This window comes from Citrus sinensis, chromosome 7 (genome assembly GCF_022201045.2).
Source record: "Citrus sinensis cultivar Valencia sweet orange chromosome 7, DVS_A1.0, whole genome shotgun sequence".
NCBI lineage: Eukaryota > Viridiplantae > Streptophyta > Magnoliopsida > Sapindales > Rutaceae > Citrus > Citrus sinensis.
In genome coordinates this window covers 4,771,475-4,788,707 of record NC_068562.1, presented here as the reverse complement: position 1 = coordinate 4,788,707, position 17,233 = coordinate 4,771,475, and the positions used below count along the sequence as shown (strand labels likewise).

At 33.3% G+C, this 17,233-nt stretch overlaps 2 protein-coding genes across 7 annotated transcripts; both read right to left on the bottom strand.

The window, feature by feature from the left end:
* Positions 1–1,215: 1,215 nt before the first annotated feature.
* On the bottom strand, positions 1,216–4,714 carry LOC102612512 (uncharacterized). 6 transcript variants are annotated; one of them, XM_052445020.1, is made up of 13 exons: positions 4,577–4,595; positions 4,369–4,431; positions 4,157–4,226; positions 3,921–3,991; positions 3,562–3,640; positions 3,413–3,487; positions 3,178–3,292; positions 3,029–3,086; positions 2,846–2,917; positions 2,264–2,394; positions 2,060–2,183; positions 1,505–1,579; positions 1,216–1,425 (listed from the first exon to the last, which is right to left on the bottom strand). In XM_052445020.1, exons 5-13 carry the CDS (start codon positions 3,613–3,615, stop codon positions 1,419–1,421), a joined length of 711 nt encoding a protein of 236 aa, XP_052300980.1. In that variant the 5' UTR covers positions 3,616–3,640; positions 3,921–3,991; positions 4,157–4,226; positions 4,369–4,431; positions 4,577–4,595; the 3' UTR covers positions 1,216–1,418. The 6 variants fall into 6 exon arrangements, with proteins under 6 accessions (XP_052300980.1, XP_052300978.1, XP_052300976.1 ...); XM_052445018.1 differs by lacking the exon at positions 4,157–4,226 and having other exon boundaries at positions 2,297–2,394; positions 3,562–3,646; positions 4,577–4,714; XM_052445016.1 differs by lacking the exon at positions 4,157–4,226 and having other exon boundaries at positions 3,562–3,646; positions 4,577–4,702.
* A 10,809-nt stretch (positions 4,715–15,523) lies between these two features.
* On the bottom strand, positions 15,524–17,233 carry LOC102613011 (homeobox-leucine zipper protein HAT22). Its single transcript, XM_006466345.2, has 3 exons — positions 16,470–17,233; positions 16,296–16,375; positions 15,524–16,115 (listed from the first exon to the last, which is right to left on the bottom strand). The coding sequence occupies exons 1-3, from the start codon at positions 16,986–16,988 to the stop codon at positions 15,833–15,835; spliced, it is 882 nt and encodes a 293-aa protein (XP_006466408.2). The 5' UTR covers positions 16,989–17,233; the 3' UTR covers positions 15,524–15,832.

Below are 17,233 nucleotides of genomic sequence, written 5' to 3'. Positions count from 1 at the left end.
ATGCTTTGTACACCGACTTGCTTCTCTTTTCTTTTTTTCCTTTTTTTTTTTTTTTCATTAATGTAAGCATGGCCGTGGGCAGGACTCAGGAGCTTGATGTAACGGGCAATTAGAAGTTAGGCAATTCCTCCTCCCACTCACCATTCACCAAATTGCTAGAGTTGAGATATTTTAAAATTCGGGGAGCATCCACTGAAACTACCACCAGCATCAAAATATTTTAGGAAAAATGATATTTGGCCGCCAACAAAATACTATCATGAAATTTTGCACTGTATGTGAACAACTTTGTAATTGTTGTTTTGTGTGCTAAAATATTATCGTAACATGAATAGTATTTCATATTTTGTACTGATGGTGTTTTGATAGCGTTCAAATATCAGTGCTCTATTTTTAAATATTGTCACGTGGCTTTCTTACTTGTTTCGTGCTTAAAAATATTGTACTAACGTTGAAATAAATAAGAAACTGCCTTATATTTGAGTGATTTCATATTATATGCCACTGTCATTTAAGACAAGTGATACAGTTATAAATATAACATTGTTTAATATCTAATAAATTTTGATCAACTGTTCATGACGGGTCACATTTCACGATTTCATTGACTAGTGCCTCCAACATGACTAATAAAATCACGATACATTGGCTCAACGCGCACAGTAAATACTCTATATCATCTAATATCTCACTCAAACATTTAAAAGTGTGGCTCACACTCTTATCATTTAAAAGTGTGGCTTTGCGTAAACATATTTCAAGACTTGAATTATGTTTAGTTGGTTAATTATTTCAAACGTAATTCACTTCAGAAAAAATAAATAAATAAATATCAGAAGGGATAGCAAAACAATGAGATATAAAGGAAAGGTCATTCTGAGATAAGTACAAGTGCCGGATCACACAATGATGACTCAACCAAACAGCTACCCACATTGAAAGCTTCAAGCAGAGAGTGCATAAATCGACTAAGATATAGAAGGGTGCTGTTCTAGTGCGTGAAATGGCGCGCGGCGAGCTCCGATTGTGGGGTCTGTGGGCCCCACAGCTCGCCACGTGCAGAATCGCGCACCTTACTCTTAAAGATATAGATGCGTGGTCAAGAAAAATTAAAATCCTATAATATAAATCATAGAGTTGAGATAACCTCCATTTCTTTGGGAGGGCCCATCAGATGTGAAAAACAGCAATCAAAGCATACGGCAATGGATAAGGTTGGAACAAAAGTATATTATGATAGAAACCAATATATTATTGTTGAATCACACACACGGGTCAGAATTGAAACAAGTGGGGAGAGTATGTTCGTACATCAGTTGCTGTTTTCCAATAGCTGCATTAACAAGACATAACAAGCCTCGTCTATTCACAATCCATCTCGTCTGTTCACAATCCATGATGCTGATGAATATCACTTATCATGCCCTGGAATTCAAGAAGACCTTTTGAGTAATGGGATCATCTGGAGAACTTCAGCAAGAATATAATGGAACTTAGAATTTACTTCCTTGCAATACTGATTTTGACAGCAACCGGCTCTGAACAGTATGGACAATTCCCAAACAGAACATCATATGACCTGCAAAACAAACATACACCGAATCCAAAAACAAGTAGCTTAGTAGAAAGACAAGAAAAATATATAATTTTCAAAGGAGATACAGACATGTCCTATTTATGACTCCAAAAACCTCCAAACTATTTTTATTTAACTCCTCACTACAACATAAATGAGGTTAGTGAACTTGAATGCTTCGTTTTGTTTGTTTGCATAAACAAGTGCTGTATATGAAGACACAATCAAGAAATAGGAAATAACAATAGAGACTACGCCAGACCAAGGAAATGGCACAAACAAGCTCAACTTACAACTCCCAACTCTTAGTCACAATAACAAATGGCAAACAAATCGGTATTCCTCTGTGCAGTGTGAACCATATGAACAGCACAAGTCCCCGTATTCTAAGGAAGCCCACACTCCAAATTCCACACCCCCCCCCCCCCCCCCCCCAAAAAAAAAAAAACAGAAGAGTAAGAGAGAGAGAGAGAGTAAACGTACTGTCTTGTTGTTGTGATGGAACGCAACCAATCCCCAAGACAAACGCTATGAAAAGCCTTGCTGCAACTGGAATTATCGCATGTATAATCAGTTCCGCCTCCACTCTTAGCTCCAAGCTCTTCATCTACATCGACATCACAAGGTCAATGATAGATCAATAAAGTATAAGTTCATAAGCATTTAATCCCATGTACAAAGCAATACCAATAGGAAGAAATTGAGCATAACAAATCCCACATTCAACTTGCTGATAATTATTCTCATGCTCTGGGGGTCTTGGTAGTTGAGTCTCCAGAAGATTTGCAACATTTTCCACAAATGGTTTGTCCTTGTTCCTATGTTAAAATATACAACCTAATTATGAATGGATGATCAAGCAAAATCAACTTTTCCAGAAAATAAGGTAAACAGGTCCACTATAACAAAGATTACTGGAATAATATGGTTGTACATTCAGGCATCAGGACAAATAATAATATAACTAATATGTCTCACATTTGGGTGGGGGAAGGGTGGAGGTCTTTTTCTTATTGAAACAATAGCACCTGCATTCTCCCTCAGTTACTGAAAGTCTACATCTTAATCTGAGGCCAATCGGAACCCTCAAGAGACAAAATGAGCTTGAGCTTGCGCTAGAAGAAACAAATACTTGACACAGGTGAAGCCAAAATATCCATCAAAAGGACTGTTTCTCTTGAAAAATACATCAACAAACTTTACATAACTTTACATGATAAGTACCGGATAGAGAATTATATGTCCAAAAATAGAGATTGCCAGACATACCATCTCTTGCTATTTCTTTGCCACGTCTTTCTCAAGGAATTCACCATCGGATCAGAACCCATAAAACGGCATCTAGCAAAAGTTGAATTCAGTAGTGAATGAAAAGAAGGAGCTAGCAACAGCAGAGTAATAACAAATGGATTTTTTTTTTAATTAAAAAAAAAAAAGAGAAAAAAATCTTACTCAGGTAAGGAACTAGGATCATCAATGTGAATAGACAACATGATGATGCAATTATAACCTGAAGGGGAATAAAAAAGATCTATAAACCAGAAAGAGTACAGACCAAAATATGAAACAAGCTCAGTAAATTTTATCAACAAATGACCCACCCAAATTAACTTGGCGACAAACATTGGCACGAGATGGGTTCTTCAGGTCAATAACCCAAAGAGATTTATCAATCTCATCCAAAATATTCCAAATTTCCTGAAGCTTCTCCAGATGCTGGGTAAGAGAGTAAGTAGTTGACACACCTTATTAAAAGCAATGACTCACAAACATAAACCGTGGCCTCTAGCAGTAACTGGAGGCACAGAAAGAGAAATTTGTTAAATTGTTAAATACCTCCCTGAACTGCTGCAGCAAGTCTTTCAATCTTGATTTTCTTGACCATTTTAGATTAAATATATATGGCACGTCCTGAGGAAAAATTCAAACAGACATTGCAGCTGAAGTGGCAAGTTAAAAGATCAAAGAGACTATTCTATACCCACCGCCGAAATTGAAGGAGGGCTTCTAGGATAATTCTTATCCAATTGAATTTCCATGCAATGCACTCTTCCCTTCTTATCTCTGGCACTCAATTATACAAACAGTCGAGTCAAGTACAAAGATAAAGCATACTATAACAATGAAGAAACGTTAACAAACAATTCACAATTGATAGGCAAAAGAGCCAACACAGAAGTATCCGAAAAGAACACACTATTGTTGCAATGCCAGACACATATATAAACTTTTGCAGCTGAACGGTGTACTGCAAAAATACAAGTTCCTATATGCTAATGTCATGTGCATAACCCGAGCTCTTTTGTTTTCACAGAAATAAATTAACAGAACAAGAGAACCTTACATAACACGAAAACTAAGGAACTTCAGATCTTCGCTCAACCTCACCAGATGTTCCCATCCAACTTCTTCTATCTGTACGCATGAAATAGTTGAAATTCATAAGCATCAACACAATCATCATTGAAAGAAGAAGTTCCTGGTCATGACAAACTTGAACAAGTACTATGAATTTCCACCACCACTAATCAATTATATCCAATAAGATTTAAAAAAAGAAAAACTAAACACAAATTTTACAATCAATTGTACTGGCTGGCGTGATGCAACGACGAAGACACATCACACATAGTAGTCGGAACATTTTAATCTACGTTCAAAGATGTTATGAGGGCAAAAATAAAATAAAATAAAATACACACAAAATAAATGAAGAAATTTCAAGTTTCAACAAGTAAAAATTGAAGATACTAGCATTGATATTATTTTGCAAAGAAGACACTTGAAATCACCTCAGAGTAGACCGAGCGGCTAAATGACGAGGAATCGGCCGATTCTCTGCATCTACTCTGCTCCTGAGAGAAAAAGAATAATGATGATGATCTGAGTGACTACATGTACATTCTCATAAATTATATAATAATAAACAAACCAACGATAATCAGCTAATGTGACCAATTCGAAGTGAAGTAACCAAGTGTCTTCAATTGGATACTGTACCATTTGATTTCCGCTGGAAAAAAAATGAAAAACAATCCGGCTGCCAAATGTAGATTCGGTCCGCATTCTGGCGTTTCCTTTTTGCCATCAAGCTCCCACTCTCACTGTGGAAATGGGTCGGGCCTGGTCGGGCATAATTTGGATTTGGTCTTTAAAAGATGGTCTTGCTTTATCCGGCCCCTAAAAATTAGGTTGAACTCGGTTCCTTGAACTTTTGCCGGGTCCAAACTCGTCTAATTTTTACTTCTATCATGGAGTTCTACTTCTGTTTATGAAAAATAATTAAATTAAATGTAAAAATGATGTATAGGTAAATCAGTTTTACATATATTATCACTGGATTTATACATTCTAGTTCTTTTCATTCCTTTTTTATGTTTGTATTATATCGATTCGTTTAATTTTAGGAGATGTTACACTTGGTAGTTGGTATGTATAAAGCAAATTACTTTTGAATTTAGAATAATTGTAGATATTTTTGTAAAGTGTACTTCTATCAATATTTTGCTCCTTTTGGATATAATAATTAACTTTTACTTTTTTCTTTTTTTTTTTTTGCAATAAAGTGTTAAATATTAATAAGGTATTCAATGTTGTTAGTTCTTCTCATTATTTTATTTTACCTTAGAGGCAACTAAAAATAACATTCAAATAAAGTGAATTTGGTTAGTACTACTTTTAAATAATTTAAAAAGTTAAATATCGTTCTGCTATTTTTTGTCTGCTGTTTCATATTACATTTTAGCTTCTGAATTAATAAAACCTCAAATAAAAAGAATGGTAGTAATTTTTGTAATATGTATGGGAGGACAAAACTGATGTCAATTTTTCAGTTCATTACGCTAATATATATGATTCGAATTCTAGCAGCCAACAAATAAAGAAAGCTATTTGAACACCATCTAATTAAATATGTTTTTGAAGTATATTGACCATAAGAGTTGATGGAACATTATTGTTGAATTGTTATGTAGACCTTTTTTTCTTGAATCATCTATGTCCGATGTTTTGTTTTCCAAAATAAGAAATGGTAACGCATTGTCGGTTCCGCTCAGTTTCGTTTGAAAATATAAGATTCCTGCCTGCGCCTAAAATGAATCAGCCGTTAACTTTGCGGTTAAGATAAGATCCTCTCATAACTTCCCTCCTAAACATGCATGACCAAAAAAAAAAATAAAAAATGATGGAGTTGGTAGAATTGGCCAGCTGCAAAATCGGACAAGCAAATGAGACAATGAAAGACAACATCTGAACAACTCCAACGCTAAAGTGAACAATCATATGGAAGCATCCACAGCAACATGACAACAGCTAACTCGACTGCAGAGGGCTTATCTCATGCACAATATTTTATAATTGACAAATCACCACGCGTGTTATCCGAATTCGAAAATAAAATTTTATTCAGCATACTTGCAAAACGTGACATCAACCAATACATGCATGCCGGCACATGATGACGATTAATTTCATCATTGAAAAACTTTAATATATAATTTAATAGAAGAAAATCGGGCATGCGAGAATTTCATAAGATGATAACAAACCAGGGGGACAACTCATGCAAGAAGATGTCAGAGAACCTTATTTAATTAATAAATTAGAAAAAGGATCATCTTTAATCTTTGTATACTGAATACAAAATGATCATATGCCTTCCATTGAAATTATAAAAAAAAAAAAAAAGATCTTAATTAAAACTGAAGCAAGTGTTTCTTAATTAATCAATCTGATATTCTACCTGTTGTGCAGAGGATTGGCTCCTGTAGGAATACCTCTCTTGTCTTCCAAAGGGGTATTACAAGAAGTGTTGCAAGAAGAATCAAACTGAGAAAAATTAGAAACCCTCGTAGCACCAGCAAGAACAGCTCCAAAGTTTGCAAAAATAATAAGTAGAATCATTAGTAGTACAGCTAGCACTCCACCCATATTTACCAACTCGACTACTCACTTGAATCACTTGTTAAACCTTAATTTACTGAAACCCTTCAAATTCCATATTAATGCCTCGCAGTAAGACGAGTGGCAGAGAAGAAACGACCCCAGCTGACCAAGCAATTAAAACACCTGGCTTGAAATTCTTGCCACCGTGGCTAGCTAGCTACTTGGTGAAACATGCAAGCAAAAAACTTAATTCTGATATCAACAAAAATGCTACCAGCAAATCATGAGCATTGCCAAGAGAGCTGGGATGGAACTATATAATAAAGAGAGAGAAGCCCGGTGCACAACGGAAAGTAGTTAAGAAGAGTAGGTAGATGCATATATAGAGAGAGAGTTTTGTATAAATTAGCAGGCGAATAACATGCAGAAGAAAAACCTCCTGTTTAAGTACAGAGACAGGAATCGTCTTGCTTCTTGACGTCTGGTATGTGTTTTGTCTACAAGTTTATTGGACAGAGTGTATATATATATAATCTGGTATTAGCTTAGTTATTAATCTTACTGGCGAGAAAGTGGTCGATCAATGGGCACATTCGCACATAACATATATTATAGTGAATTAATGATCATATATTCTGAGGCTAGTTAATAATCAAATGATACTTGCCTGAGCCTCCAACGGTATCACCAATCTCTAGGCTACGGGTATTGCTACGTCTTTATGGACAACAGATGAAACCCGAGCAGCGTGTTGGTTTTGTTGATTTATAAATGAAACAAACTCATAAACTTCTGCCCTAGACAAAATGGGTTTCCACTAAAAAAAAAAGACGAATGGAATTTTCAAAATGTGCCGTCGGTGGTTTTAAATATAGAAGAATAAGACGGTCGCCTCATACCTCAAATTTTAGAAAGAAATTATTTTTTGAGTATTTCATTAATAATTCTCTAATTAATAAGAGTTTTTTTAAAATATATATATATATATATATATATATATATATATATATATATATATATATATGTATGTATGGTAGTAAAGCTTATTATACATCTCTCTAATTAATGATTATCTTATAATTAAGAATTATTTTTTTTATAAAAAAATATATATATTTGGTAATCTTATTGTTAAATAGATATAATTAATAATATTGTATAGCCATTGATTCAATCATTATTAGTTTTCCCAAGAAAAATAAATAAAATTTTTACCTTTTCAATTTCTTAAAAAAGCTTAATTATTTAACATTAGAATCTTTAACTTTGAGTATTTCTTTTAATTTCTATTAAGAACCTTATAATCTAAAAAATCATAGATGAAAAAAATTTCTTGCTCTATTTGTTGCAAAGAAAATTTTTACATGTATTAGTTCATTCAAAAAAGTAAAAATTGGTTTCTTGAAATACAAATTTCATATCCATTATCTGATTATCAATTCATCATATTAACTTTCTATGTGTTACCATTCTAAATACTTTATTTGAAAATAGTGTTGTTCTCATTTATTTGTTTGTTTATTTTTGTAAAAGTTCTAAAGGAAGTAAATTTTAGGTTTTGTGTTCAATTTTTTTTTTTTTTTGTGGATCTTCTTGATTATTTGTTGAAATTCAGGAATTAAAGATGAAATGAATTTTGAGTTTCTTTACGTTTATTTGAGTATTGAAGTTACTGAATAAAAAGAGGCCTCATAAAATAAATTCGCCTAAGGCCCTAGATACTCTAAAGTCAACCCTGATATGTGCTTTGCTTTTTTGTCTTTGTGTTGGTGCCGTCCTTGTTATCACTTGTAAAACATGGTTCATTAAAACTTAAGAGAAGTCCTTCATTTTACAAGTAGGATTTTTCAATGGTGTGGTATAATTTTTATGGGGTTATTTTTAGATACTTGGATTTAAATATTTTAATCTCTACTATTACTTTAATTAAATGGATAAATAATAAGTTATTTAGTAAGTAATAGATAATCTTGAAATTAAGTTGATGAATTCAAATTAAATAGAGATACTTATGAGTTCAACACCAAAAGAGGGAAGTTGTAATCTATTATAATTCTTTTTTAAAAATTATTAATAATCTTTTTAATCAGTTTCTTAACTTAACTAGTATAATATTTCTAAAGAATTTATATCTTTTTATTTATACATATATTTTACACGGTTGATCAAATTAAAATCTAAAAATATACATTTATTACGATATTAATGTCATAGAAAAAATAATAGCATCACCCTTACAAATAGTATCCCTATATTTTAGGTGGCATTGGTTATTAACAAAGTTGTAAAGTCATTTGTTAATCTGATCTCTATCTCATAATGCAAGGAATGAATGTCTAGGGATGGCAATTGTACCCGCAAACCCGCAAACCCGCCCAAACCCACCCGCCAAAATCCGCCCGTTGCGGGTAATTTTATCCGTTGCGGGCGGGTTTAGTATTATAAATTAAAACCCGCACATGGATGCGGGTGGGTTTGGTATTAACCTTATACCCGGTGGATACCCGCATGGATATCCACCAAACCCGCAATATTTTTTCCAAATATTTTTAATTTAATTTTAATATAAAAATGTATAAAGAAAATAATGTCATTAATCAAATTACCAAATAGCTAAAGACTCAAAGTTGTATATGTGTGTATGTGACCCATCTCTTATTCTAAAGTCATAACCTAAAGAAAATTAAAGGCATTTCCCTTCGAATTAGTGTTTGAAAATATTAATCTTAATTATTATTATAGGCATTGTGTTGGATGTGTGCTTATGGTGGTGAATGAAATGAATATCTTCTCTTGGAGCTTGTTTTAAATGATAATATGAAATGTAATTATTATTTTTAGATACTAGTTTGTGTTTTTTAAATGGATTTGTATAATTTATACTTAAATTTGAGAATTTGTGTTGAATTGATGTGGAAATTTTAATTTTTCATTTACATTGTTTAAATATAAAATTGAGTATGTTATATAAAATTTGAGGTTATTATTATAAATTTATATATTAAACATTTGTGATTTTAAATACGGAAACCCGCAAAAAATCCGCCGGATACCATTGCGGGTTTGGTAATTGTTAAAACCCGCTGCGGGTGGGTTTTTTTAAAAAAATTAAAACCCGCTGCGGGTTGCGGGTGGGTTTGGTAATTCAAATTTTGTGCGGGTTTGGGTTTGGTAATGGCAAACCCGCTGCGGGCGGTGCCCATTGCCATCCCTATGAATGTCATAACAACTAATGAGCCAGACCCAGAGCCCAGCTAATAACTTCAACTTTAGAATAGGCCTCTTGACACTTTACAATTCCTCATAAAACTCCTTTTTTTAATTGAAATTATTTAAATAACCTTAAATAAATTATATTATTTATTATTTTGAATAGAAATTCAATTAAACACTTAGATAGATCATTTGTTTAATAAACTTTTAATAGCCACCCCATTTCATTATTTAATTTATATTTAATATTTTAATTATTTTTTTAAAGAAAACTATCAAAGTTTAGAGTTATGAAGATAAAAAAATTATATATAATAATAAGAAAAAAGATATACTAAATTCAAGATTTTAAGATTTATATGTAATTTAAAAATAAAGATTTTTTGGAATAAAATTTTATGAGAAGATAGTTATTTTATGAGAAGATGGTTAACTTTGATATATATATAAATTTGTATTTTATCAATTCAACTAAAAGCATATTTTAGAAAATAACATTTAAAAGGGGCGTGACAAGGATGTTGGCGTTAAAAATAAAAGCTCCAGTCTCAATTTTAATGCTCGGCTCCACCAATTGTAGGGATAAATGGGCCTCCACTGCTTCCACTGCCATCACTGTAGAGTTGTACTTACTAATCGGCCCCCGCTCGCAAGTGTTCCGAATCGGAATGGTAAAAGTTAAAAGTAAGTGTTTATCTCAGGAAGCCTCGTACAATGAAAAATAAGTTCCCGGTATATTTAATAGCATACATAATGAAGCCATAAGTAATTAATGCTGTGGGTCAAACCTTGAGTTGTCTGTTAAAACACCGCCTGAAAATGTCTGACGAACCGTGAAATAGTCATTGTCTAAACTCTAAAGCTGACAAAACATCGTGAAACTTCCTTCCGTTCCAAACATCTCTGGTTTGTGGACAATCATCATTCGTCAAGCGCGTGTGGTCCTTTTTTCCTCAAAGAAACTTGTTCAAGTTGTTGGATGCTCGAGTGTTAATTTGTGTCGGTTGCAGTCAAGGGAAATTTAAACTATTTCGCGGTCCGAAATGGACCAAATCATGATTTTCAAGGGGCTGTTTTTGGTGACAATAATGTCATTTTGCCTTCTCTTAGCCAGCAGCATGATGTCATTCCAATTGAATATGATGAGATTACTCCTCCGTGTATTAAAATTTCAAATAGAGTGAGGATGGGGTGGGGATCGCAGATATATATCTTTCATGGTCAAGTCTAGAGGGAGAAAGCAAATATTAAGGTATTAAAATTACTATGATTGGCCAATTCATATGCATGTATATGAGGCAATGGCCGTTGTTGGCCCGCACTTGCTCGAATTCCAATTTTTTTTTATAATCATAAAAAAAATTTATTAGTTAAACTGATTAGTTTCAATTTTTTTTTTTTTATAAACTGATGGCAACCACTTGCATGATGGTTTACAAAATAAATGCACACATGTCGTGACATTATGTGCTTGTTGTATGATTGAAAAAAAAAAACTAAAAACAGGTTGACACCTCAATTAGTCTGTTGGTTCTCTTTCTTACCCCAAGCGACAATCAAAGGGAAATCGTGGCCATAATTTGACGATTGGAACGATGTAAGTAGTACTTTCAGAAAGAAGAATTCATGGAAGTCATTTTATTAAAATTGCTTATAAAAGAAACCAGACCGCGAATAAAAATAACCCTTATTTAACATCATAGGTGTCTAAAAGCTTTGGGCAATAATGCAAATCAACCACCCCTAAATTTATTTAAATTTGACTAGAAATTTTAGGGTACGGAAGCTTCAGATAGAAATACCTACCTAAGTTGAAGCCACAGTGTATTTGCCGACGAGCTAATGACTACGTCCTTGAATGACTAGACGAAGTCAATCATGAACAATATTATGTCCCAAACAAAGGCAACAAAGGCACATGCTATGCATATCTTCTGCTTTAATTACTCAAATCTACAATGATCTGATCTCAGTATGACGGTGACTGTTGAAGCGGAAATGGGCATTTCCATAATTGCTTTTGACATTTTGTGCCAAAGTATTGTGCATAAATAGAAATCTACTGTGCTCTTAATTATTTTATTATATTCTTTCAAATGATTTCTTTGGATGACTTTTATTCTATCGAAGATATTTTTATTTTATTAAATTGATATTACTAAAAATATATAAAAATTATATTTTTTTATCTATTAATATTATTTACATTTTATTAAAATAAGAATGTACTCTAGAAAAAATATTCTTCGAATAGTCGTTAGAGGTCAGCTTTCCTATTAGAAATTGCCCAAAGTCTAGTTTATTGACTGATTTAATCGCACCTAACAACAGACTTTTTTATTTTTATTTTTTTAATTTATTGTACATGAGCTGATACCAAGTCCACAAGCGTGATTAACAACCTAATTAATTAGGTGAATGACCTTTTTGTTCAAGCAATTTGTCCAACTAAATACAATTATTTCATAATTGACTACGTGACGTTCTGTAATTGGTCTAAGCACGAGTTTGTGAACAAAACAAGCCACAATTGGTGCCGCTCAATATGTGTGCTTTGTACAAGTAATTCTATGAGAATTACTTTCCGATAAAATTATAGCGTTTTCATGCATTTTGTTATTGCTTGCTTTTGGTTATATTATACTCCTTTTTGGGGGGGGGGGGGGGGGGGACAAATCATTCAAAAACTTGAAAGTGATTCAATCAACAATTGGAGATGATACCTCATCATCCCCTTATTCATTTTTTTTTAAATATATATTTACGTAATCTGAAAATTAAATTAAAAGACAAAAGTGTAGAAAACTAAGGGAATAAAGCCCACCCTACAAAAAATTAAATTTAAAATCGCCCAGTGCTTCGATCTTTTAGGCGAATTGTATTAAATATCAGTTCATTTCGAATAGCAAAGCAAATCCACTTAGGTAGAGAATGATTCTAGGAATCCTAATGTTTGGATTTCAATTTATAACTTAATTAATGTGGTATTCACTTTGTTGGATAATAGAATAGCAACTTTATTAATTTTCAAATGGGTTATTTATTTAATAGATAAGTGACAAGTATGATTAGAATATGAATTGAAATTCAAATGTTTTGATATCAAGTGTAAGCGCCAAACTATTTAGCCACTTACACCATGCAGCGTGTTCAAAAATATAACGAAAACACGTGATGAAACATTTCACATTACTCTGGATCCGAGTTCGAGAAATGATAACACATCACATGACAGCCAATATCTAAGTCTTGAAGAGATCATTGATCCAATCCAGAATGGTTGTAATAAACATCATTTGATTACTAATGGAATCATGTGCCAAAAGCTTGAACACGAACAAAAATGGTTAATAAATCTAACGGAATAAAATGAAATAAAAGAATGGATATTGGAGATTTAGATCTGAAATCAAATTTTGTACCAATTTTATTTTTTTGGGTCTACAAATACAGGCCAAAATGATTGAGAATGAACCTTTTAGTTATTTTCTCACTTGACTAAGACAAATTTAAAATTTAAATTAATAAAATTAATAAAACAAGTACTGACAAAAGTGTTGAAGTGCCTAATTTGTGAGGATTCTCAAGAAGAAAGAACAAAATCCAATTTAACAGCACAATCGAGTATAATTATATCTTTTGTGTTGCTTGTCAATTATATACTCAGAATTATTGAAGGTGTTTTTTGGATCTTTCATCAAGCACTAATTAAATCGTTATTTAGGCAAATTGTGTTAACCGTCGGATACAATCAATTAAATTATCACAAAATTTATCTTGATTGAGACCTTTTCTCCGGGGGGACTAGTTTGGTTTCAGCCGTGTAATATGTATGAAAATAATAAAAATTAATTGTTTTCACTCACCATAAATAATACACGTAATTTTTATGTGCTCCCTTCATGCTCGTAATAGTATCTTTTGGCAGTAAAATTGAAGTATCGGCTCTTTAAGTTTCGGTAGCTTTCAATATCAAAACTTCAATGATGAAGACAAACAAAGAGCAATAATAATAAATAATAGGCAATCTGATGCATAATAGCACATCCAATCTTATTTGGTATAAAAACAAAACGGAGCAGGCCGACAATTTAGCCAACAGAAGGCACGTCTTTCTTTTTTTTTCTTTTTTTAAGAACATAATTACGTGGGTGCACACGTAAACCAACTCTGTAATCATCAAAAAGGGCAGATTAAGATTGGAAATCACCTTTCCTCAACCAACATTTTCCCTATTTTCATCCCTAATGAATTAATTATAAGAAACAATTTGATAATCTGAATTCTCCTCCTCCCACCACCACCACTACTTTTTTATTTCCCTAATTCAAAAGTCGCCTCTTTGACACCAAATGAAGAAAGAAAATGCAATTGGGTTGTCATTATTAATTTAAATTAAAAGCTGAAAGGAGGTTGAAGAGTTCATAAGGATGATGCTGATGGTAAACGTGATGATGGAAGCGATGATGAAAAAAATAAAAAAATAAAAAAAATAAAAATAAAAATATTATTCAGGTTGAGTAGTTTCCCGGAAAGTTCGCCTTTTCAATGGAAAGCATATCTCATCATTTATTGGTCCACACTCCACACCATACTTTCAGGGCATCAAATTATGACGAGGACTATGGTTCATGATTCATGATCAGTGTGATGTGTTGCTTTCAGAAATCCTCATCAATCTGGACCGTCCGTTGGAGTTGATGAATGATTATCCAACCTAAGATACGTTCCATTATTGCGTAGAATATCTAGCTTTCTGAATTGTCTTTGGAATTTTTCAATCAGAAATGTCATCCCTATGACCATGATGAAATTTTGAGAAAGTAAAAGGGACCCGAAATGCCATTGGCCCATCACGTGGACTTGACCCACCAGTTCCCCCAAAAGAGTAAACACTGGGCGCATCACGTGACCACCTTCATTTTAGTTTTCTTTTTCTTTTTTTTTTTTTTGGGGGGGAATAATAATAATCCACTCTTTAATTTCTTTGTCTACACGCTTCTTGACTCTTTCTTTCTTTCTTTCTAACCTCTCTTTTCAATAAACAACTGAACTAAAAGGCAATACACGTGAGGTAACCTCCTTTCCCCCACGCCCTTTTCTCCCTCAATCAACCTCCACCTGATTTATCATCAACCCATTTTTAATTCTTCAGCATTTACTTATTTTTAACTGTTTTCATTATATAGAAAGTTTCCAGGACTTTCCCTCTGATTTTGATTTTATATTATATGATTACTCAACAGCTGCACACATCAGTTGTTCATCAAAACATTTTTGGCAGTTCAAAGCAACAGAGGGTTGATCTTTTTTTTTTTTTTTAATTTGAGTAGACGGATTGAATAACTAGGAGTCAATAATAGTGAATGGACTTGTATGCATATGTTTATGCGCACCTGGTTATCTATTAAATAATTTTAGGGCCATATCTAGAAGTTGAGTTGAACGCACGAAAAAACTTGGCAGATCTTTAACTTTTGATTTTGAAAGTCAAATTTAAGACCACCCGTTTTCTCATTTGTGTTGAGGTGGTCACATGCTTTATGCAACAAAGCTACAACAACTATACGGATTCCATCCATATGTCATGCAAGAAAAACTAATAAGGCTGTCCCAGTATTGAAGATCGAAGAAACAAACCGGTACAACGTTATCTTTAGACAACGCATGTGCATGCTATTTTCGCTGTCCATACAAATCCAATCATCCGATATACAAAACAAACACCATACTTTTGAGGGGATAAAGATGATTAAAAGGATATTTCTATTTCTATTTTTTTTTTTTTATTTTAAAAAAAAACAAAGTACGATAAAGTCACAAAAAGAAAGAATGAAGACGGAAAATAAATTAAATGAAACATAGTTAAAACTGCTTTCATAGATATAACTTGATTTGTTTCACAATTTACAAACATATAAAAAAAAAAAAGAAGAAGAAGATGATTTTAAAAGGAGATTAATTAGCAATTAACATAAAACTATATATAATCTGTAGCATCTAGTAATAATTTCTACAGTTTAATTAATCACACTAATATCTCTGATCACTACAAGCCCTGACCCAAAAAAAATAGCGGGGTTTGTTGGAGTGTTCCATATAATTTTTATAATTTAATTTAATCTGATTTTCTTTTCCTAATCCTATCTAACAACTCAATCAACAAGCTGCTGAAGGATTGGTGAAGGGACTATAGCAGTGAGGCTTAGTACCCATGGGAAACGGGCCCTTCGAGTTTCCATCGGCGATGCCGCCGCCGATCCGTTCACAAGAAGGGCACATCGTCAGGGTAGCTGCCGGCATATGCATGTAAAGAGGCTGAGCTAGCTTCAGAGCTTTGAGTTCTTGTAGCTCCTTATGCAGCCTTCTGTTTTCATCAGTTAGTGTTTCACAGCATTTCTTCAAGAATTCACAGTCCACTTCTGTTTGCTTGAGCTTTGTCCTGTAAAAAGTGAAAAATTTAGAATAATAAATCATCATTAGTTAGAATTAAGAATCAAATATATATATATATATATATATATATATAACGTATCATCTATTATGTTCACGGTTATTGCAGGTACAAGTACTTTTGAGATGAATAATTCTTGTGGGCCGTTTGGATAATAAATATAATTACCTGGCTCTCCTATTCTGGAACCATACTTCAACTTGTCTTGGCCGTAGGTTTAGTTGCCTTGCCAAAGCTTGCTTTTGCTTCTGTTGAAACATCACAATTTATTAATAAAAAAAAAAAGAAGATTAATATTAAACCATAATAAAACCATCAATAGAGAGAGAGAGAGATAATTACCGGATTGAGAGTGCTATGCTGTTTGAAGCTTTCCTCAAGAAGAGCAGATTGTTCTTTGGTGAGCCTAAGTTTCTTTCTGGCATTAACACCGTCTTCATCTTCATCACTGGCTCTTGAGGAAATAACTTTTTCAACCTCTATCTCTTCACTGCTAAGGTCTCTCTCCCTCTTGACGACTCTACCGCTAGAGAAGGAATTAGAAACAGCACTGTGAGGAGAAGCCTGACGATTTAGTATTTGATATTCGGCGACGCCTGCTGCTGCGGATTCCTCATAACCTTTGTTCACATCAATACTATTACTATTCTTTTTGGTAGTAGCAGTAGCAGCCTCAGGGTAAATCTCACCAGGAAGGCCCAGACTAAGCGATGGCTCAAAACATGTACCCTTAGGCAGCTGCAGCTGCTGGTGGTTGACAATATTTATATTGTTCGCCTTATTTGTTGGAGTAGTTTCTATGGCTGATGCGAAACCTAACCCTAGCACGAGGCCCGTGTTACACCCATCATCAAAACCCATTTAAGATATGAGATTCGAGAGTCTTGAGAAACACTCGGGACTTCTGAAGCGAAGGAGAGAAAAATAAAGAAAAAAAGAGAGGAAATTTGGAGAGTTTAGTTTGAGAGAAATGGGGGAGCAAACGGGCCTCTTTATTAAGAAGAGAGAATGAGTAAGACTTTTTTGTTTTTTGTTTTTTTTTTCTTTTTTCTTTTTGGTGGGTGGGTGGCTATGATTATAAATCAAAGGAATGAATTGAGTAGAGA

What these genes read in the sequence shown, in the direction of transcription:
- LOC102612512 (XM_052445016.1), bottom strand. Translation starts at nt 4,642, where the DNA reads ATGCGGACCGAATCTACATTTGGCAGCCGGATTGTTTTTCATTTTTTT. An exon ending in TGCTGCAGCAGTTCAGGGAG is followed by an intron (nt 3,293 to 3,412) that starts GTATTTAACAAT and finishes TCTCTTACCCAG; the next exon opens with CATCTGGAGAAGCTTCAGGA. An exon ending in TCCATCACAACAACAAGACA is followed by an intron (nt 1,580 to 2,059) that starts GTACGTTTACTC and finishes TTTGTTTTGCAG; the next exon opens with GTCATATGATGTTCTGTTTG.
- LOC102613011 (XM_006466345.2), bottom strand. Translation starts at nt 16,988, where the DNA reads ATGGGTTTTGATGATGGGTGTAACACGGGCCTCGTGCTAGGGTTAGGT. An exon ending in AGCATAGCACTCTCAATCCG is followed by an intron (nt 16,376 to 16,469) that starts GTAATTATCTCT and finishes ATGTTTCAACAG; the next exon opens with AAGCAAAAGCAAGCTTTGGC. An exon ending in TTCCAGAATAGGAGAGCCAG is followed by an intron (nt 16,116 to 16,295) that starts GTAATTATATTT and finishes CACTTTTTACAG; the next exon opens with GACAAAGCTCAAGCAAACAG.